We start from the raw sequence: 22562 nt of genomic DNA, 5'->3' as shown, positions 1-22562 counted from the left end.
CAGTTCATAAGGCGCTGGTACCTGTGCTGCGGCAAAGTTTTCGGCATCTTCCTTCTTGCTGGTGGCAGGGAAGAAGACGATGTTGTCGATGGTGTGGATGAGCTCTAGCTGTACCACGCACTTGATGAGCAAGGCGGCGAACAAGCGTTGCTCCTGCACTCCTGCGAAACACCAACATTCGCGGTCACAAAAGCACCTTTTAGGCTGGACTTACAATGCATCTGTGGTTGTGGTTCTCCTTTCCCACATATGAGGGCATTACAGTATGTATACTGTAAAAACCCAGAAAAAGAAAAAATGCAAAAAAAAAAAATCTGTGCTAAATACGGGCATGCGAACAAATAACTGAAATACAGTAGGGAAACACTGAACATGCAAATTGGATAGACCGATATGTTTTTTCAGGGGCAATGTCGATACCGCTCTAGTCTGTAGTCAGCCTGATTGCCCCCCTGCCCCCCACTCACTCGTGGTGCTCCTGGACCTGGCGGCGTCCTCGCTCGGGCCAGAGGCGACGCTGCTCTGTTGGTTCTGAAGACGGCTTTCCACGCTGCTGACAGAGCGCTGGTCGTCTAGCGACTTCTGAGAAATAGAATCCTGAGTGGAAATCGTGTAATTAATATTGAATGCAACTGGATGAAATGGAAATTAGCGTGTTTCCCCGCCTCACCAGCGGCTTGTCAAAGTGTTCGCCTTCTGCTGGTCTCCATGTTAACAGCCTGAGACAAACGAAACCTTTATCACACACGTGTTCCATTTCAGAAGGAGAAAAAAAAAAGTCATTTATTTTAAATATGGCTTACGCATGGGGGATTGTGGTCTTGAAGATGTCCAGCATGCAGTTGCACGTCTTATCCCACGTCTTGGCGGAGAACTTCTCGCCATTCAGGATGACTACGTTCTCCAGGCAGTTGGTGCCCGAGCGGGCTAGCTGCTCATTGTCTGCGCACAAAACGGAGAACTTAGTAACCACCTCCAAAAACTTTGCTTCAATCCAAAATGGATGACTTCTGTATATTTTCAACCACAGGTTCTTAAGTGTCCTGTCAAAATGTTGACTGAATTTCATGTCCATTGGTGAAACTGGTGTTGTGGGGGCATTTTTTTTCCCACTTTGGGGAGGGAAGGGTGGCTAGTCATACTGTATTTTGGGGGATTGCATCCAGAACTCTTAATATACTGTATGCACATTTCACCGGGTGAGTTTCCTCAAAAGGTTAGTTTAGTGAAAGGTGAATTTAGCAGGCAGTGGTGTACTCACCTTGCTGCACACACCAGTAGAGCTGAGCTAAAATGTCGTCCAGCAGGACGTCACTGAGGGACTCAAAGTACTGCGTGAACACATCACAGATGGCGTAAAGTGCGTGGTTGCAGGTGGTGGTCATCCACTCCGCTTTCTGTGTGGAGGCAACCAAACCTATTGAGTGTGGTGGACCTAACCTAAGGGGTTTGGGGGCGGGTGGCAGACATACCTCAGTCTGCTGCTCGGGTAGCTTCATGTTGTCGAAGATCCTGAAGACAATTCTGAACAGGTCTTGCCACCAGTGCTTTTCGAAGGTGTGCCCGTATGTCTTCATCACCTCGAACATCACAGTCAACCCCCTACAAAAGGAGAAACAAACAAAGGCTCCATTGATCAAGCGGTATGATATGGTCCACCCCTACCACATATGCTCAAATATCTGCTCGAGCTATGGACGTACCTGGTCCGGACGTCCAGCTTGCACCTATTGATGATGCAGGAGAGCTCGAAGAGGATGGGGAACCAGCCTCGCACCCACACACGGTCCTCCGGCGCTACATTCATGTCATCGCTGGTGTAGTCTTTGAAGGCCTGTTGCGCAAGCCAGCGGAATTAGACTCTTTGTGGAAAAACTGAACAGTAATCTTAACACAGATGTTTACACAACAGGTGGTCCTGGCTGGTCCGCTATTACAGACAGCTACAAGAGGTGATGTGCCACATCCACATTATATTGAAGCTATTTTGGGTACATAGTTTCGCTTAAAGCATTTTTGCTTGACTTGAGTACATTTTCTACGAGGCTCAAACCACCTGTGGCCTCCCCGAGACGTATTTGGCGCAGTGTCGAATGAGGCGGATGGCTTCCATGCTGGTGTCGGGAAAGTCGGCGTTGCAAGCGAACTCTGACAGGCACTTGACGGCGTCCTGGAAGGAGTCGATGGTGGCCGCAAAGTGCTTCTCGAATACATTCGCTGGGGAAGACAGAAAGACGCGAGTTAACTAAAAATCGTGCGCTCCGCACTCAAGCGAGGATGCATTGCGGAGAGCGTGGCACTTACTGACGATGTGCCCCGTGGTCTGAAAGGCTAGCTCCACGATGCTCTCGTCCTGGTCGGACGCCGCCAGGTGGAACACGGAGAAGATGTTCTTCCAGCCAGAGCGGATGTTGGCCGCCTGGGAGTTGACCATCTGGGCGATGCAGCGCACCACCATGTCCCTGATGGTAGGAGATCTGTAAAGAGATGACCAATGAGTCAGTGAATCGCTAATGAAGTAAAGACCCATCATAATCTTCTACCTACCTGTTTTTCTTCATGATGTGCTCAAACGGCCTAAGGAAGTCCTTCTGGAAGCGGAAGTTGGCCAGCTCACCCTTCTCCAGGAACTTCATGGACAGCTGCCTGAGTGAGTCCACAGCAAAAATCGCCACGTCTTCATTGGAGTTACAGCCCACCTGGAAAACGTATTTAACCACAGTAGCATTTAATCACAGCCAGAAAAGGCGTACTCTGAAATAGCTATATGGAGAAAAGGCGTGACGTTAAAACATATTTGCACATGCCCATGTGTGTGCCAAAGCAGCAGGTGGCGCATCTAATTGGTTCAGCCGACCGGAAGCCCAAAGAAAGTCATATCCCAATAAGACAACGACAAATGGAGGGAATCAAATAGACCAATACCATTGCTTGTGCTGAATGCCACGTTTTGTGAATGTCCAATAAAAAGCATGTTTCTAAATTTAATCAGTCTTAACCATCGCAGTCTTGAGAGTAGTTGAAAAAACACCCATCTGAAGGGAGTAATTTTCAATTGGCAATATTTCATGTATATATTAAAAATATACCCAAACGCTTCTTATGCTACTGAATTGACAATTCTCATCAAAGTTTCATCCTTGGAGAAAGACCCACGACCTACCTTGTTGAAGTGGTCCCCGATGACCTCCCAGATCCTGGACCACTGCAGCCGGATGCGGCCCATGTTGTAGTAGGAGATCTCCACGATCTTCTGCAGGCTGAACATGCGCGGGTGCGTGGGCGAGGCCAGCTCATCCATGGACACGGCGCACAGCCAGCGCACAAAATCCACTGAGGGATGACACAGCAGATGGTTATGGCCACCACATATTGTTTTTTTGAACGGAACCTAAAAAAAGCCCACGATTTCCCTTCAACCTTGCCAAATACTTGTCACTTGTGCATCGTTTAACCATAGTTAATGTTTGGCTGCAGCCATCGAATATTTTTACAACCGAGTATCGCTCGACTCACCTATTGCATTGCCATCAAGTCTGGTCGAGCCTGTGAATATCCTAAAAAAACCAATTAAATGGTTTTAATGTCAAACAGGATTAAATATTATAATTTTTAATCCTGTTACCTGTCCACAGCCACCACCACACTTTGAGAACTGGTCTCTCCGATGGACTCCTGGATGCTGGCGATCTGCTTGCGGTCCACCGTGCCGCCAACTGCACAGCGGAGGTATCGGTGAGCAACACCTTTGATTGGGTTTGGCTTTGGACTTTGAGGGGGTGCCGACTTACCCAGGCCCAGGTACTCGTCGTTGCTCTGCTCCTTGGTGCTGGCCACGAATCCCTCTTTGCTGCGAACCGTCCCCGAGATGTAGCGTGCCTTCACGCCCGTGCCGATGAGCTGCGCCAGCTCGAGCTGACTGATGCACTTCATGATCTGAGATGGTGTATATATATATATATATATATATATATATATATATATATATATATATATATATTTTAAAAAAAAACAACAACAAAAGAAACAAAACAAAAACAAACAAAAAAAAACTAATGTTACCTCAATGTCCTCAAAACCCAAAACGAAGCAAGGGTAATTTGTAAGAGTTGAAATTGAGTACTTGAAATCATCACCTATCTCAAAGTGGATATGGGAGTTTAAATGGACATCATTCATGTCCATTATTTTTTGTTCAGCAAATATTTTAACTTATTTTGTAATAAAAACATTTTTTTTATATTAATTTAATGAAAATGTATATAAAAACAGCAAAGTAATAAGCACAGCTACTTGAAAATATCTATCATAGTCCATTCTGGGACTTCTCAGTAGTGTTTTATACTGACTTTTATACCTGCACTAAAATACAATGGTAGCGCGACTTATAAGTGAACTGACTTGTAAAACTTGAATACAAAAAAGCTTCTAAAGACGGCAACCTCATGCCAGGAGTTGCCAAGGTAGTTTCCGTCGGTGTGTGCCACGGTGATGAGCGTCTTGATGGTGTCAATATTCTTTTGCTTCATTTCGGTGATGCCCGAGCTGGCGGTGAGAAGCGTGAACCTTGCCAGTGCTTGCACGTAGGCATCCCTCTCCAGCTGGAAAAAAACATACAAAAGCATGAAAAAGATGATAGGCCAGCGGTGGGTATGGCCCGGAGGCCACATGCACATTCATTTAGCAGTTTATTTTCCTAAAATTAGTTCATTAAAATGTGGTCATTTGTTTTAATTAGTCAGAAATTAAGTTAATTGATTCATTGTAAATAATATATTATACATGTATTTGTATTCATTTATTTTGTTAAATAATTGTTAACTTTAACTATAATTAAATTAATTATAAACCATATAGAAAATGAGGATACATTTTAGTAATATTGTGCATAGTTAACATGAATTTCTTCATTTTGTCTCTATTTATATTCAAGATAACAAAATGCAAAAATATTAGTAAAATAGAAAATTATAAACACAGTAATTTAAACATTTTTCATTGATTGTTATAACAATTGTACATGTATTATATAATTAATAATTTAATAAAAAAATGACAATTAATTATTTTACTGATTAAGTAATTCTGCAAAATTTACAGTATTGATTCATTTCTTATTTATTCTTATAATATATATAAATTAAATAATGTTATATTAATTTGATTAATTGGTTAATTATCAGCGGCACGATGACAGACTGGTTAGAGCGTCTGCCTCACAGTTCTGAGGACCGGGGTTCAATCCCCGAGCCCCTGCTAGGTTAATTGACAACTCTAAATTGCCCGTAGGTGTGACTGTGAGTGCGAATGGTTGTTTGTTTGTATGTTGGCAACCAGTTTAGGGTGTACCCCGCCTCCTGCCCGATGTTAGCTGGGCTAAGCTCCAGCACGCCCGCGACCCTAGTGAGGAGAAGCGGCTTGGAAAATGGATGAATGGATGGTTAATTATCATAAAATTAATTATCAATAAAAAAGAATGAATTATTTCATTATATTTTTATTCCTTTTTCTCAAATAATTGGTAGACTGGTTTATTGTTAAAACACAATGCAAAATTAGTCAAATATTTATTTGTATTAAAAGTTATATTTTATTATAAAAATAAAGTGTTTAACTTTTTTTTTTTTTTAAAACACGCACAATTCATGATTAAATGTAAACATGTCTTGTACCAACACCTAGCCAATCTGTCCATTTTAAAAATCTAATGCGGCCCCTTGAGCACAAAGGCACCTGTATGGAGAAGATGCACGCTATCCTGATGGCGCAGCGGATGCCCTCCAGACACAGTGACGCCACGTCGGTGTCGTCGCAGTCTTGGAGGCCCACGCTGAATGCGGCCAGGAAGGGCGTCCACGCCAACTGGAGCGACAACGGGAACGTGTTAGCGAGTGTGCGAGCCGACGGCGGCCGCCCGGTCCTACCTTGAACATGGGCCGCACGTGCTCCAGGTGGGTGGCGCTGGTGAACGGCGCCTGCACGTGGCTGACGGCCTCCATCAGCGCCTTGGCCGTCTTGGCCATCTGCTCCATCTCCACGTTGTACAGCAGACGCCTCTGCTTCTCACTGGCCACGCCTGAAGGAGAAAACACAGTGGTGTCTTCAAAGTTTAATTTGTTCCGAGACACGTTCGTTTCTCAAAACACACTTTTCAAGTGCCCCAAAAAAACAACAAAAAGATTTCTGATGTGACATTATATTTTTTAAATAATTGGTTGATTCATTCAAATTAAATTAATGCTAAATAATCAGATTATGATTTTAATTTTTTTGGTTTTTTTGCCTCATCTCTTGGACAAATGCCCCTGCTTTTCACAGGAATGCAAGAAAATCCAGTTGATGTCTCTAGGGGTAATTCATGGGCGTCTCCAACTCTGCATTGATGACTGCCCCGCAGACTCACTCTGCTTGCTGGACTTCATAGTCAGCTCCTTGGTCTCCTTCATGGCAATCTTCTTGCCCGCAATCTCGTCATAGATGGCCGAAAGGTACTCCTCGGGCAAGTCCTTGCTGTCATTGATGCCGCGGTTCATCTTGATGTACTGCTCCTTGGTCATTTTGTTCTTTACCTTGGCGGGGAGGAAAAAAAAAAAAGCGCTCACATTTTGCGATTCTTTGTCTTAATGTACTCCAGATGGTGTACGTACTTGTGGACTGTGAAGGTCAGTCGTCAACATAATGATGGAGTAGGCGAGCACGTAGGCGGTGTCTGCGCTGGCAAAAAGGGTTTGCCTGCAAGTAAACACATTTTTCAACAATAAACGATGCCGTCATCGATAGAAAAGCGTTCGTAGACGTTCACCCCCACTCACCCCTGATTGCACTCGAGGTATCTGGCGGCGAACTTCTCCATGAGCCTGTCGATCTTCTGGGCCTCGCCGGGCAGCCGGAAGCCCTCCAGGAACATCCTCAGCGCCGACACGAAGTCTTTGCCTTGGAAGTCCATTTGATCCACGTAGGCATACATCACCTCCTTATTGAAGCGCTCATTATCGCCGAGAAACTCCCCCACTTGAGTCTGAATGAGCGCACATCGCGAGGCAAACACAGGTCACATTAGTGGAAACTGAATGTGAGGAACTGCTCTGCACCCACCACTTATCTAAAACATTTAGATATGCTAGGTATTTTTTCTTTTCTTTCTGTTTTTAAAAACGTAAATCATTTTTTTCATCTCATTTAATATATTATACATATATACTCTAATTCTGAACCAATTGTCCAATAAAGAGCTACATTGTAAAAATAGTACCACTAAAATATGTAGTCAAGATGGACGTTTATATTATGACGTCTTGTTATGGTTGCGTCTACTTTGACAGGAATTCTAAGGCCCGCCGCACGTAGAGCAACAGACTGAACTTTGAATTGCAGCTGAATGGCGTCGCAATGTCGCAGATACAACGGCCAATCAAAAATGATTATGTTGTGTCAAGGGTTTTCACAACAGAAATTACGTTTTCAGGTATGTCGTCAAATCCAGCTAGCTGTCCCTAAGTCGTACGAATGCAGTAAATACAGTATTGTGTTTTACAATCATACTAAATTAAAAATTTCATATGTACTTGTGGCCAAAAAACGTCAAGCGTGGAGAGTCTCTGTTGCCGAAATGCACAAGTGCATCCAATGAATGGGGCTATCACTGCAATTAGCTGCTGAAATATCCACACGCTCTCCTTCATTCCTTCCCATTTCCTCTGTTTTTTATCATCATATAGCTGCAGCGAACAAGGTTAATCTGCTTCTTTCTTGACAATCGCGGCCTGCTGTTTTGTCAAAATGTTGTCCATCCATCCATCCATCCAATTTCTACCGCTTATCCGAGGTCGAGTCGCGGGGGCAGTAGCTTTAGCAGGGATGCCCAGACTTCCCTCTCCCCAGCCACTTCATCAATTTCTTCCGGGGGGATCCCGAGGCGTTCCGAGGCCAGCCGAAAGATGTAGTCTCTCCGGCGTGTCCTGGGTCGCCCCCGGGGTCTCCTCCCGGTGGGACGTGCCCGGAGCACCTCATCGGGGAGGCGTTCGAGAGGCATCCGAATCAGACGCCCCAGCCACCTCATCTGTCTCCTCTCGATGTGGAGGAGCAGCGGCTCTACTGTGAGCTCCTCCCAGATGACCGAGCTTCTCACCCTCTAAGGGAGAACCTGGACACCCTGCGGAGGAAACCCATTTCGGCCGCTTGTATCTGGGATCACTTTCTTTCAGTCACGACCCACAGCTCGTGACCATAGGTGAGGGTAGGAACGTAGATCGACCGGTAAATCGAGAGCTTCGGCTTTCGGCTTAGTTCCTCCTTCACCACAACGGATCGATACAAAGTCCGCATCACTGCAGACGCTGCACCGATCCGCCTGGCGATCTCCCGTTCCATTCTTCCCTCACTCGTGAACAAGACCCAAAGATACTTGAACTCCTCCACTTGGGGCAGGATCTCATCCCCGACCTGGAGAGAGCACGAACTGCTCCAGTGCTCCAAAATGTTGTTTCCCGATTATAACAACAGGGGTTGCAGTTTTTACGTCGCAGCGAGTTTGGTTATGTGTGCGAGGGTCAATCGCAGACTAATTTGTTTGCGATGGTCCAGTTCGGTCGCGTCGCTCAGTGTGCGGCAGGCCTAACCGAATCAAGGCGCTCCTCTTGGTGCAGGAACTGAGCCAGGTCCTCTGGGGTTGATCCCAGCATGCCTTGCTCTTGAAGGTACTGGATCCCCCTCTTTGGTTTCTTGTTGAACCTACAAGGCAGTGGTTAGTAATGGTAATCAGCAGTCTAAAGATAAATACTGCATGTATATTTGAAACTGACAGGTCGATGCCCTGCTCGATGATCTCCTTCTGCTGCTTGAGGACCTCAAACTGCTCAGGGTTGTCTGTGCCCGACATCTGCGTGCTGTAGCTGCCGATCCCCGACGAGGCGGTGGAGTCCAGCGAGTTGATGCTGCCGTAGCGGTTGATGGTCTCGGGGGCCCGCGTCTCGCTGCTCTCCTGCTCAGACGGCTTCTCTTGGCCTGGGGAGAAGAATTGTATACGAGGTGAGAGAGACGAAACGGGTTGTTTGATCATTTAATCATTTAATTAGAAATGAGGCTAAGATACTGATAATGTTGCAGGACAGCTCAAGAACTAAAACGGGCATACAGGGAAAGAAAACAAGGACTTCATATGGGCTGATGTAGCACACTAGCAGTGGGAATCACACAGTGACTCACAATGTGATACGGTGAGACTCATCTCGGTAGCACAACAGACTTCACAATGGAAATTGTTTAACTATAATCCTGTTGTTTGATTTGAAATTTTGAAGCTGCAGCTAATCAACTAAAAAGAAGAGAGCACAGGTAGGTGTATGTGTTTCACAAATCACGTGACTGGAAATTAGTTTAAATGAGAGCTAATCTCGCTGGACATCTAAAGATACAAAAATAGAGATGATACAGGGAAACAAAAGATTATTATACTGGTATATAACATTCCACTGTATCAATAGTAACTATCGTGATAGAAAACAGAAGGTCACATAGACGAGCGGTGCGTTCGGGTGTCCGATTGCGTGTTCGAAACTCTTTAAAACATTCAGGAAGGTGTCGTCAAGGTAACGTGAGCCGCCATTTTGCTCGCCGTCCGTACAAGAATGGGATCTCATTTTAAAAAAATAAAAAAAAATCACAGACATCAATGAGTCTAAAGCCATCCCTTTCACACTCTAGCAAACACTTGTACTCATGCTACTGTTACCTGCTTTGGCTTTACAGTCATGCACAAAAGGGGAGAACATAACACAGTTACAACAAGCAAGAAGACAGAAAAGTGGCTTCTCGTCAGCTTATACTGTCACGCACTTTGATACTACACGTGCTAATGAGGTAGCTGGTTAGCCTTGACAGCTTAGCCAGAGGCCGCCTCACACAGTCTGCTTTCAGAGCTTATGGAACACACTTGTTCTTTTGTTGGAGCTCCACCATTGGCAAACAACAGAAGCTAATAAAGAGGCTTTTCCTCCCGCACACACAGTGTTATACAATGACATTTACAACACGCAAACAAAGCTCTGTTTCCGTCGTACGGTACACCATTTAAATTTTGAGGTACATTTTGTCAAAAATAGGGAAGGGTATGAAAAGAACTGCTTTGTGGTACCATTTATTTGGGGTACAAACCACAGTACCTATTACAAATAGGTACAAATATATATGATAACGACATCTGATGTAATACATGATAGATACCTGAGAGTGAACTAAAGTGTTCATTTTGGGGTCAATAAAATTTTAAATGAAATAAGGTAAATAAATGGAGGAAGTGTAGAACTACAAATGTGCACAAATTATATTTCAAATTTTTGTGAAATAAACTTTTCTTAAAAGTTTCAAATAACCTTAATCATCCCAAAAATGTTTTTTAACTACACATTTTATTATTTCTATTAAGCCTAAGACCATGTGCCAAAAATATATGGATAGTTAAATTAAAAAAAACATTAAATTGAAGCAATAATTTTTTTAATTACAGATTAAATTTTTCCAAATATACATATACACACGTAGTGGCATTTTGTCACACTTCTGAGGTTGGGGGTGTTCTACCCGTGCTTGTGTGGGTTTTCTCCAGGTACTCCGGGTTCCTCCCATAATCCAAAAACATGCCTTTTAGGTTAACTGAAAACTCTAAAATGTCCGTGGGTGTGAATGTGATTGCTTGTTTGTCTACATGTGGCTGGTGACCAGTCCAGGGAGTACCCCACCTCTCACCCTAATGTCAGTTGAGATAGGCTACTGCTCACCCTTGACACGAGATAAGCAGGATAGAAAATGGATGGATGAATATTGTGAATTTTTACTCTTGTGCGCTTTAATATAATCCCATTAATTAAATTAAATGTAGCCATAGACTAAACAATTAGCACAATAAGAGTGAGAATGTTAACATCTCAGCACTTACCAAGGCTAGTCTGGGAGTTTGGGTTGACATACTGGTCCTTGCTCCACTCCACCATACATTTCAAGATAGACACCAGACATTCCAGGCCTTTCTTTCGCAAGGTCAGCTCCTGTGGACGCCATTATATTGTTATAATTGAGCACTAAATATGTACAAAGGTATTTCCAGAGAGTGGTGAACACCTGCGGGGGCGTAGTGCCCAGCTCGTGGCCGCCGCGTCCCTGCGCTATTTTCGAGAGGTCGTTGACGAGCCGCTCAAAGATGTTGGCGGCGTTCAAGTCGCAGTCGTAGTTGACGTAGATGTCCACCACGCTCTGAGCATCTGACGGACAAAAAGAAGAGGATGACGAGTCACCACTTCCCTTATAATGTGTCATGACGTCAAGATGTAAACAAGATGGTCAGTTTTAACGACACTGCTCCTGAGGTGTTCATTTAAAACTGTGAGTTTTATTGTGCTTGTAATTTGCACTGACTGCATCATACCGAGAGTCGTGGCTAATATTTCGATTAAACAAGTGGGGCAATATATTCAAAACAATAACAAAATGTAACATTTTACAGAGGCGACCAGTTCAGGGTGCACGCCCGCGACCCGAGTGAGGAGAAGCGGTACGGAGAATGAATTAATGAATGCACTTGTGCAGATAAGAGACTAAAACCCTGATATTACTTATGGTTTTATAAAAGTCAGCATGTTCCACGAATATAGTCAGAATACTACAACAAAAAAACAACAGTAACATCAACAACAAAAATTGCAACAATAAAGTAGTAATATTACCCAAATTCTTTTTTTAAGAGAACAAAGTATGGCGGTTAAATAACGTCCTTAAATTAGTTGTAATGCTACCATAAGTAGGGATACTTCCATAAAAAAAGTCAGAATGTTCCAAAAACAATTGTAACACTATCAACCTATTCAGAAAAATTATTGTACCAGAATAAAGTTTTAATATTACCATTAAAATGGCAGAATCCCATGAGAAAAAGTTATGTGAATCAAATCGCAACCTTAGGAGAAAAATGCTACCATGAAAAAGAAAAAAAAAAAGGACATCTCATGACAAATACAATTTTAATGTTACAAGAACTATAGATAATAAAGTCATAATACTACCATAAAAAAGTAGGACTGCTCCAAAAATAAATAATACACTTTCCTTGAATAAACAATGGGATGCAGACCTGCACATATTCTGGTGAGGGTTTGGATGACCATCCATTTGTGGTCGAAGGAGCTTGTGGACGTCTCCAGGATGTAGAGGAAAATCTCCTTGAAGAAAACCTGGACAACAACACAAGCCATCATCATCGGGTCACACCACCTCTTCCATATTGTTTCCCCAGCGCCATTCTCTACCTCGATTTGCATCTTGAGGTGCGTCTTGAAGTGCGACAGCAGCGTGAGGAAGATGGACAGCGACAGCTCGAAGACCTCTGGCACGGACGACACGCCGTTCTTGGAGAGCGCCACGCACAGGTACTGCTTGATGGCGTTGATGAACATCTCGTTGGTCTTGAAGATGGGCCCGGCGTTCTGCAGGATGGACAGAAGCAGCTGCAGCGACAGCACCTTTGACCGTAGCTCGTGAGACCTGAACGCACATAGTTAGGATAAGCGCTAAGACAAGAAGAGCATAGGATCAGAGTCGCAACAGCAAAGGGCCAAAGGAGAAGACAAAAACTGGAGGATGAAACACAACAATGAAAAACACGTTACGGTGCTGCCAAACATGGCAGAAGGCTGTCCAAGAGGCAGCAATTTGTTTTATTGTATTTTCATCTAATATTCTAATATTTATGTATTTTTCATATACTAATTTTGTATTATTTTGTCTAAAATCTGTTTTCCCCTAATATTTGTGTATTTTTATAAAATATATATTTTTTCTATTTTATTTTCTAATATGTTTGTATTTTTATGGGATATTTGTGATTTTTCTATTTATGTCTTTTTCATCTAATATTGTTTTGTCTAATATTACTCCAAATGTGTATTTTCCATGAAATGTTTTTGTTGAATTATTTCCCCCCCCCCTAGTTTTAGAAAATACATATTTTAGTGTAATTTCTGTCCTTTTCTAAAATGTGCATATTTTCTGTTATTGATGTATTTATGTGATTATTTAATTGTTCCTAGTATTTAGTAAATTTTTGCACTTTTTCCCAGTATATAGTATATATTTTTTCTAAAATTTGTATTTTGTAGCCTAATATTTGTGTATGTTTTGTCATATTAAATAATATTTGGACCAAATTGCATTGGCTCATACCTAATGAACCTGGGAACCATTCCCATCAGCAAATTCCTGACATATCTTGTAGCAATACTGTGACAAAATGGGACCATTTTGCTCACTAAAACTGTGCAATTAATTTTCATAGCGTTTAATGTATAATGTCTAGCTCAAAGCTACCAGGATTAACCAATCAGAAGTTAGTTGTTGTGGAAGTCGGAAGTGATTCATCCAGCGACTCCGCCGGATGATTTAGTGAATCATGCGGCTTTGACAAGAGCAAATACCCATTTTTAAACGGATGATTCACATCTATTGGACAAGGGTGACTTACTTGGGATCAGGCGGTCCGTCCGACAGAGGTTTCATGGAGAGCTTGCAGAGCGAGCGAAAGACCAGGAATGCGTCTTTCTGGAGGATGTGAGAGAACTTGGCGCCCGGGGGCTGACCCGGCGTCGCTCCCGATTCCTGACAGAGGGAAAATAAAAAATGTGTATTATTCTTCCTGACATTTTTCAGTTTTTTTTTAAATTAGGAGCAGAAAGTCAGAATATTACAAGAAAAAAGCAACAATTATACAAGGATAACATCGTACTAATATAACAAAGCCTGAATACTATGAATTGGAAGTCAAAGTTATTGAGTAGAGAGTCGTAATAATACAAGATGAAAGTTATAATGGTACGAAAACAGGTTTCTGAATTGTAAAATCAAAAGTAAAAAGTTGAAGTTCTTATAGTTAAGTATTATTAGTTCTAAGTTACAAGAAAAAAGTCATTACTGTTCCAAAAAAGTATTGTTTTTTTTTTTTACCCTTTCATTTCAGCATCATTGGACTTTTAGCAGTTTGCATCACCTGAGTGTCAGTGGACGAGAGGGACAGTCTGTCATCAGGCAGCGACGGCGTAAAGCTGGTGGAAATGGGCGTGCCTGGGATGCCGTTGGCGTGATGAACGTGCTCGCCGTCGCTCCGTAGCGTGCCCTCGTCCTCCAGGGAGTTTTGGGCGGCCTGCGGGACGACTTCGGGTCGCTCCGCCTCCGCCGGCTCGCCCTCGCCCGGCGGCTCCTTGGCGTCTGCGCAGAGGTGAGCCGCGTCCAGGCAGTTACCTGTGAAAGAGAGCGAGGTTCATATGAAGTAGGATGCATTTTTTTCCTTCATTATTGTGGTTCTATTTAAAGCACGGTTAAGAGAGGACAGCATTGTGCCTTTGGCCACCATTTTCTTCCTGACCATAACTCCCTGTTTGTCCAATTTGCACTCAAGCGTGAAGCGTCCAGTTGAAAATGTTAATAACACTTCTGGGCAAAATGAACTTACCACTCATGTTAGCATAGCTTCTCACTTGCGAACGCACTCTCCCTCTCTCGCTTTCTTTCTCTCTCTCACGCACACTGTCTGACACGCACAACACTCTTCGTGATAGTTACTGTACTACCATAAAAGGTTGGAACGTTATGAAAATAAATAGGTAAGATTACGGGGTCGGACGTTATTTGATAGAAAGAAATTCATACATGTACAAGAATAAAGCTGTAACGTTACAAGAAAAAGGCCAAATGTCACCATATAAAAATTGAGGACAAAGTTGTAAACGTATGAAAAGTTAGTCGGAATGATATAAGAATTAAATCCTAATGAAGTGTACCAGTTTAAAAATAAAAAATAAAATCATATTCCAGGAATAAAGTGAATGAAGTCATAATATTACAAGCAAAAAAAGGTAATGAGAGAAAGTTGTTTCCTGCAACAAAAAGTCAAGTAAAATTTCTACTTGTAGGTCACAACATTATTATGATTCTAGCAATATTTCGACAATTACAGTGGCATGTCGTCTGAATCTTAATCTCACCTCCTGCCACGGTGTTGACCACCTCCTGCAGGATGCTCTGCACGATCTCTTGGGCTTTCTCCTCATAGTTGGGGCTTTCGTCATCATCCTCCTCCTCACCTGCTGCATCTGACACACACACACGTTTTGTCAATCAAAACTGAGCATTATTGTCATGTAAAAGCAGAATTTGATAATGAGGTAAATGAAATAAATGAGTACGCGTGCAGCTATCCAATATTTTTAGAATCGACTATTCTACAGATGAAGTAATCAGATAAAAAATTATTTTGTATTATTAAACAACAAAAAGGCGGCACGGTGGACGACTGGTTAGTACATCTGCCTCACAGTTCTGAGGGCTGGGGTTCAAATTTTGGCGCCGCCTGTGTGGAGTTTGCATGTTCTCCCCGTGCCTGCGTGGGTTTTCTCCGGGCACTGCGGTTTCCTCCCACATCCCAAAAACATGCATTAATTGAAGACTCTAAATTGCCCGTAGGTGTGAATATGAGTGCGAATGGTTGTTTGTTTCTATGTGCCCTGCGATGAGCTGGCGACCAGTTCAGGGTGTACCCCGCCTCTCGCCCGAAGATAGCTGGGATGGGCTCCAGCACGTCCGCGACCCTAATGAGGATAAGCGCAACGGAAGAGGAATTAATGAATAAACAACAAAATGTCTGAGGTGCAGGTATTATTTTAGTCCACTTGCAATCCCCATCCTCGCATTCCACACTATAATATCTGTGACTTTTAGTGTGTGTGGCTTTAAAAGGTGGGGCCTGGCCTGGTGAGTGAGGTGAGTCAGCGAATGAGAGAGTTGGCTGCTGTGAGCTCAGGTTAGCGGCTGGCTGTTAACTGGCTAACCAATAGCCAGTCTGCATGTTGAGTACCTCGGGGCGTCAGTTGTGTATGAAGTAAGTGAATTTTCTGTGTTTATTTTATTACTTTTATTTTGTTTTAAAGCAATGGCAGCTGTGTCTATCCTTGACCACTTGTGGGGGCATTACAATACATTCTAACTAGCCCTCGTAGTCTCCATTAAACTAGCTAACATTGCTGCATTATGTGGCCCATCGTAGATGTGCTGTTGTTGTGCATTAGTTAGTTCTGCTTTGCAGTAAAAACATTGTACTTTGTTATCTTCTTTTTTAAGTGTAAAATGATCCCCAACTCTCTTTATTTTATGCACTCTTTCCGACACCAACTTATTTATACACAGAGTGGTGCATGAGTCTGCAGTAACATTAGTCCGTGTGGGAAAATTATCACTGGGAGGCTTCGAGGCAGAGATTTTGATTTAACTTTTTTTTTGTTCTTTGTAATCGAGTTATTCGATTAATCGTTTCAGCCCTGCTTAAGAGCAACTATCTTACTCTGCGCTGCCGCTGTGGCTTGGTCGGCCTCTGTCTGTTCATTTTCCGCCACGCAAAAGTCTGAACCATTTTCTGGATCGGGGCTCTCGTAGACGGGCCTGCGCTCTGCGGGCGAAGAGCGGCTGCTGCTTCCGGCGTCGTCGTCGCCCCGCGGGGCCGGCATGGAAGGCGACGACGGGGTGGACGGGGCGGACAGGGCGGTGATACTCGGGGTGGTTGGGGTGATTACCGGCCCGTTGGACTCCCGGGTGGGAGCTTTGGGTGGCGTGTGGATTTGAGGGGAGTCTGGTTCTGTGTGCTGCCGGTGCCGCTCCCGTTCCAACTGCTTTGCCTCCTGCAACTAAACGACGGGACGCAGTGGGGGGGGGGGGTTCACATACGTGCATTAAAACAAATTAAAGCACACACACATGCACACAGAGGAAAAGAAAAGTCAGGTTAAGACACAGTTCGACAAACAAGTTTGAACAATGCTTGAATTCCCTAAGGCTCCTGAACATCTCTTCATGTCGCAATTTAAATTGACAATGTTGTGGGTGTTCTTACGTACAAACCAGTAACAGGGCCACATTGTGGGGGGCGGGGGTGTCACGACGAAAAAAAAAGTTGTGCTAGGAGATAAGGTCGTAATATAATCATATAATCATTTTTTCAGACAAAAAAAAGCCACATAATAATAAAGTCATACTATTAGGAGAAAAAAAAAAGAATAGTAATACTACCAGTTAGGCAACTAAAATTGCAATAAAAGGAAGTTAAGTTACGAGAATAAAGTTGTAATACTAGAGAATGAAGGCACAATATTAGGAAAAGATCTAATACAAAGATAATTAAGTTAACATGATAATAAAGTAGTCATGTTATGAGATGAAAGTCTAATTTTACAAGAATAAAGCCGTAATACAAGAGTACAGTCATAATACTACGTGAATAAAGGCAGCATATTACCAGAAGAAAGTCTAAGTTACAAGAATCATGTCACAATATTAAGAAAAGCTGTAACACTAAGAAAGTAAAGTCAGAATGATACAAGAATAAAAAGTTCTAAAACTACAAATTAAAGTTGCATGTTACGATAAGTTTTGAAATGGATAAAAAAGATGTAATATGAGAATAAAGTTATAATACCTGAAGAATAAAGTTGCAATAGGACAAGAGTACAGTCGTCATGTTAAGAGAATTACAAGAATGAAGTCATAATGGTACGTGAATAAAGTCACATTATGAAAAACAGATGTAATACAACAACTGCAAAGTCATGAAATTCCAAGAAAAATTCCAATTTCAGACCAGTGTAGTAGTATTGTAAAAGAGAGAGAGAAAAAAAAAAAAAATTTTTAATATTTTTTTTTTTTATAAATTGTAATACGATATTCCCACTTTATTCTTGTAAACGTACAGCTTTATTGTAATTTTAAAATGTTATTTTCGGCAAAATGACAACATTATTTGAGCAATATACTTATTTCCATCGTAGCCCCTATACTCCTTCATACATATGCAAATATGAATGACTACATGCCAGTCCAACAGCATTAAGTCGAGCTACGTGGAGGTTATCCATGCTGGCTTTTTTCCCCCTATTAGGAGTTTTCTACGGTTCGAAACCGAAATTATGCTGCTTTGCGGAGACGGCGGTCTTATCGGACAGAAGGAAAGCTTGCTTTTGTGTGTGTGGCGAAACAGACCGTGCTACTTGCTGGCAAACACAAACAAACAAACCGGAGAGAGCAAGCAGCGGACATTCCTTTAGCCAAGCTCCACTAACAGCCCATGATGCGTTCAAGTGCACTGAGAGATTCAGAATTTACAAAAAAAAAAAAAAGCACAACATGGGAAGAAGACATGAGTCACACACACAAAACAATGGGGCATCAATGTTTTGGCCTTTCCCAACATCACAATTCACTTATTACATTCTTCATGTCTTGTTTTTCTTTAAAGCGAATCTTTTTCAAAATGTCAGCTGCTAAATGAAATTACCATCTTGACTGAAACTATTAGCATTGAGCGTGGAGGCCACACACCTTCGAGGCGACGCAAACAAACTAAGCTCATTATTTAAATGCCACCCAGGCCTCAAAGTGTGTTAATGCTAACCCCGTGTGTGTGTGTGTGTGTGTGTGTGTGTGTGTGTATGCGTGTGTGTGTGTGGAGGACCCACCGATGTACACTGAAAGTGGATCGCAGAACAAAAAAAGCTTCTGTTTCCACCTTCAGTGTGTTTAGTGCTAAACTAAACATAAAACAGACAATTTCAGGCTATTTAAAAGAACTTTGCCTTGTATGAAAATCTGCTCTCTCAATGTTAAGACACAATGCAATCACACAAACACAGTACTCACAAACATATATTCTTCTGCGAAATACAACAAAAATTACTGCAGCTTTCTCAGCGGTTGTCGTCGTATATATATTCACATGTATATTTTATACTGCCCCCGGTGGCCAAGGTGCATACAGCAAAAGGAGCCACACAAATATAATTGTAATGTACAAACTGTTTAATACGTTACATTCCATTTAATTATGTTAAATCACTGTATGTTCTTATAAAATAAAATACTGAGTGCTATTTTGGAAATATTTTGGGAAATTATTCATTACTTTAACTGAATGAATGAAGCTCTTAACTCAAATGTACTATTATTATCTTTGTATTTATTTTTTAATTGTATACGTGTGTTTAAATGATTTTTTTATTTCTTACTATTTCGAAATACGTTTAGCATGTAAACCCAGTTTTGTAATCTCATTAATCTCCCCCCCCCCGGTGTAACGATGTGAACTTAAAACTGGCACAAGCGATGGAGTGAAGTGACGAGCAAACGTGGTGCGGGAAGAACACAGCAAACCGGATGGACGGAGGAGGAGGAGGGAGTTGGAGGGAGGAGGAAACACAAGAGAGGTGCAAAGAGTTCGGAGACTTTGTGGGTCAGGCAAGTTCGGGGTGGGGGGTGGAACAACGTTCACGGCAATCCTGCACGCTTTGTTTTTACCTGGCGATCACGCTTTCTGGAGGCCAGAGACCAAGATAGCTTGTGATTTGTAAGCTACGTGTCCCACAGGGAGGGAGGAAGGTGAGGAGGAGGAGGGGAAAAGTGTCATTCAAAAAGAAAAAGATGACATTAGAGCAAGGCAACACCTAAAATGTTCGACAGTGGATGAAACCAGGAAGTTGTGTGCGCGCGTGTCTGGTCAGTTCGAGGGCGGGCGTAGGGACGTACTGCTTGGTTCTCCATGCGGGCGAAGATGACGTTGAGCATCTGCGTGAGCGTGGCCTTGGCGGTGGTCTGGTTGATGAGGTTCTTGCTGGCCAGGTAGATGTTGTAGCAGGTGCGCACGGCTTGCAGCACGGTGCCCTCGTGAATCTCAATGTGCTGCGACGTTACGGCCGTCAGCAGAGCCTAAAGGGGGAGAATCAGAATCAGAATCATCTTTATTTGCCAAGTATGTCCAAAACACACAAGGAATTTGTCTCCGGTAGTTGGAGCCGCTCTAGTACAACAAACAGTCAATTTACAGAACACTTTGGGGACATAAAGACATTGACAAAAAACAATTGTGCAAAAAGATGCAGAGTCCTCTAGCACTTAGAGCAGTTCGAACGACTAATATTGCAATAGTCCGTTGCAATGACCATTGTGAAAAGGGCGCTGAGACCAGAACCAGAGGAAGGCGGCGTAAGTGGGACTGGATGAATTGTTGTTTTTATTGCGTGTCGAGTTGACAAACCGGGGCAGCAGAGCCAAAATCTGCTGGGATAGGCTCCAGCTCACCCGCCACTCCATTGAAGACTAGCGCCATAGAAAAATGGATGGATGGTTAGAGTTTCCCCACCTTGATAATCTGTAGCTGCACTCCCTCGTCCGTCTGCGGGCCCTGGAAGCAGGCGCAGATGGTCTCAATGATGCGGTCTATGAGCTTCTTGCCTGGGGCCGTGTTGTCTGGAGCACTGCCTGTCAGGTGGCCGTACGCTATCAGCTTCTATAGGCACCAAAAAAAAAAAAAAAAAAACACACAAAATGTGACGCCTGAGGCCTGAGACCTGAGCGGCGCTATAAAAGCCCTCCAATTTAAGACTCGTCAAAGCACTGACCTGTAAACAGTCGAGCGAGGTGATGACGATGCGGGGACATTTGGATTGACATGCCAGCTCGAACGGCAAGAAGTACTTATCAGCTTCAATGAAGTTGGTCTTTGATTTGATTGGCGGCAAAGTGCCCGAACCCGATTTTCCATCTCCACTAGGCGGACTAGAGCGGGACACAAAGGAGCAAGAAGGTGGTGTGTTGTATTCTAGAACAGAGGAAACTAACGTTAAAGGTCTCTAGTCTGAAAGTAATTTTTTTTTGTCTTTCGAGGAAAGCAGAGAGAAATTTAACACAGTTTTCTGACCTGCGATATGTTCTTAGCTACCACCACTGAAATGCTTACATATTTTTGATTGCGAACATTGTGCATCAAAGTGTTCGTGAGGTGAAGAATTGTTTTATTTTTTATTTATGCTAGTATCGAAGTCAGAATTTTGGTATCATAACACCACTAATAGGTGCCTCATCTAGCATTAGAGTTAACTAATGTTAATCACTAGATTGAAAGTAAATTTTTTGTCAATCCTAGAATTGGCGAGAGAATTAAGTGTGGCTTATTTCAAGTTAAGACTCTTCAACCAAAGAGGAGTGAGTGCGTCTGGGAGATTTATTTTGTGGTGTCTGTGGTGACATTACGCAGGCAGAGTTTCATTGCAATGACTTCAGACGAAAAAACATAGGCAGTCATTCACCAACAGCTCCTAATTTTGATCGCTAACATGTTTGTTCAAAAGTACATAAACATATGGAAATATTATATTTCAAGCGTACAAAGTCTGTCCTGGCTAACGACACTTACTGAATTTAGCTGAGCACTGAACTCTTAGCTGAGTGCTTCAAATTGTGCACTTAATCTGTCTAAGGAGGCGGGGTCAGTAATCAGCTCTCATGCTGACAAAGCATCTCCAAGCCACCGATAAGCCGCTAAACCCTCAAGTCGAGTGACACCGCAGCTTTTCCCCCCCCCCCCTTCCCTGTGACAATTCTTCAAAGCCCACAATGCGCTCAGCCACTCGGAGCATTATCCAGAGCCGCTGCCACGCCCTGATGAGTGCAGGCACAGCAGGGAGGGCTTGCATTGTTAATGTCCTGGCGGTGAAGCAGTATGACCTCAGTCTGTTAAGTACAACACGGACCACTGCTAGACGCCACAGAAGAGGGAAGTAAAAAAACCAAACAAAATCAAGATAGAGTAGCTAGAGTAAATTTAGGTGAAATTATGAACGCGGTCATGGCCACGGAGTCACTTCCTTCTCCCATCTTTCAACAAAGTAGCGACACAAGTCACAAATTCAAACAGCCATAAAAGAAGCCTCAAAAGCAACAACGGTTGGTCGCACACTTCTCAGTACAAAACATCAAAGAACATATTTCAACAATGAATGCACGCGTCAATGTTTTCTCTGTTTTAGCGTTTTCTTGGATTCTACAGTATCATAGGATGAGTTCAATTGCAATTATACCATCATTATTTTAATTAGTATTTAGAGTCATGTAGAGTAAACCCCTGCTATTCGTGGGGGATAGAGACGGAATAGCAAAATAAACAATTTGGTGATACGTGTTTCATTAGATACGAGGCAAATTATGAGGCAATGACACTTCATAAATACAACATTTCTAAAACTTGCTTCCCATCAAAATTACGAGATGAATGAGACCGTTTATCGCTTGAAGGACAGTCACATATTGATCTTTCTAGAGTCTTTCTCGAAAATCAAATCACTGATATTCAATTAAAGCTGCTTCAATAGTTAATATCATATCCCAGCAGGCCTGTAGATCTCAACTAGTATTCTTCCGCTACCCTGTGAATAAAGAAGTTATTTAAACATGGCTGGAGGCTCTCAAAAAAGCATTTGAGACCCTGCGAGCAAAATGAAACAGGCTTGCAGAGGAGATAAGAGTTTTTATTTTTATTTTATTCTTGCAAAAAGTCAGCTGCATCGTTACTATGAAGAGAAAAGGGCTAAACAACAAGGAGTGAAGATGGACGGCAGTTCATGTCTGAAAGGCACTCATTCCAGAGGACACGTTACTTGGCAACACACACAAAGTGGGTTTAGACGTTGTAAGTAACAACAAAGCACACC

At 42.7% G+C, this 22562-nt stretch overlaps 1 protein-coding gene across 5 annotated transcripts in view; it reads right to left on the bottom strand.

Moving 5' to 3' along the window:
- Positions 1-22562, bottom strand: part of arfgef1 (ADP-ribosylation factor guanine nucleotide-exchange factor 1 (brefeldin A-inhibited)) — a 36390-nt gene that overhangs the window by 2826 nt on the left and 11002 nt on the right. Inside the window, exons 3-36 of one of the 5 annotated variants that reach the window (XM_061666024.1) lie at positions 20475-20631; positions 20216-20362; positions 19603-19782; positions 19375-19428; positions 16376-16715; positions 15024-15131; positions 14030-14280; positions 13508-13641; positions 12297-12531; positions 12122-12221; positions 11116-11255; positions 10934-11042; positions 8802-9003; positions 8619-8730; positions 6813-7018; positions 6648-6732; positions 6404-6569; positions 5925-6076; positions 5734-5862; positions 4443-4601; positions 3792-3936; positions 3626-3716; positions 3517-3557; positions 3164-3333; positions 2548-2699; positions 2305-2477; positions 2057-2217; positions 1704-1834; positions 1473-1602; positions 1262-1397; positions 804-942; positions 671-719; positions 468-597; positions 22-161 (exon numbers count right to left, since the gene is read on the bottom strand). In XM_061666024.1, coding sequence (XP_061522008.1) covers positions 22-161; positions 468-597; positions 671-719; positions 804-942; positions 1262-1397; positions 1473-1602; positions 1704-1834; positions 2057-2217; positions 2305-2477; positions 2548-2699; positions 3164-3333; positions 3517-3557; positions 3626-3716; positions 3792-3936; positions 4443-4601; positions 5734-5862; positions 5925-6076; positions 6404-6569; positions 6648-6732; positions 6813-7018; positions 8619-8730; positions 8802-9003; positions 10934-11042; positions 11116-11255; positions 12122-12221; positions 12297-12531; positions 13508-13641; positions 14030-14280; positions 15024-15131; positions 16376-16715; positions 19375-19428; positions 19603-19782; positions 20216-20362; positions 20475-20631 — 4954 coding nt within the window. Of the gene's footprint in view, positions 1-21; positions 162-467; positions 598-670; positions 720-803; positions 943-1261; positions 1398-1472; positions 1603-1703; positions 1835-2056; positions 2218-2304; positions 2478-2547; positions 2700-3163; positions 3334-3516; positions 3558-3625; positions 3937-4442; positions 4602-5733; positions 5863-5924; positions 6077-6403; positions 6570-6647; positions 6733-6812; positions 7019-8618; positions 8731-8801; positions 9004-10933; positions 11043-11115; positions 11256-12121; positions 12222-12296; positions 12532-13507; positions 13642-14029; positions 14281-15023; positions 15132-16375; positions 16716-19374; positions 19429-19602; positions 19783-20215; positions 20363-20474; positions 20632-22562 lie in introns of all 5 variants that reach the window. The other 4 variants (XM_061666023.1, XM_061666020.1, XM_061666022.1 and 1 more) reach the window with 4 other exon arrangements.

This window comes from Phycodurus eques, chromosome 21 (genome assembly GCF_024500275.1).
Source record: "Phycodurus eques isolate BA_2022a chromosome 21, UOR_Pequ_1.1, whole genome shotgun sequence".
In the NCBI taxonomy this organism is placed as follows: domain Eukaryota; kingdom Metazoa; phylum Chordata; class Actinopteri; order Syngnathiformes; family Syngnathidae; genus Phycodurus; species Phycodurus eques.
The sequence above is the reverse complement of the archived record's forward strand: the minus strand, read 5'-3'. Positions and strand labels throughout refer to the sequence as shown.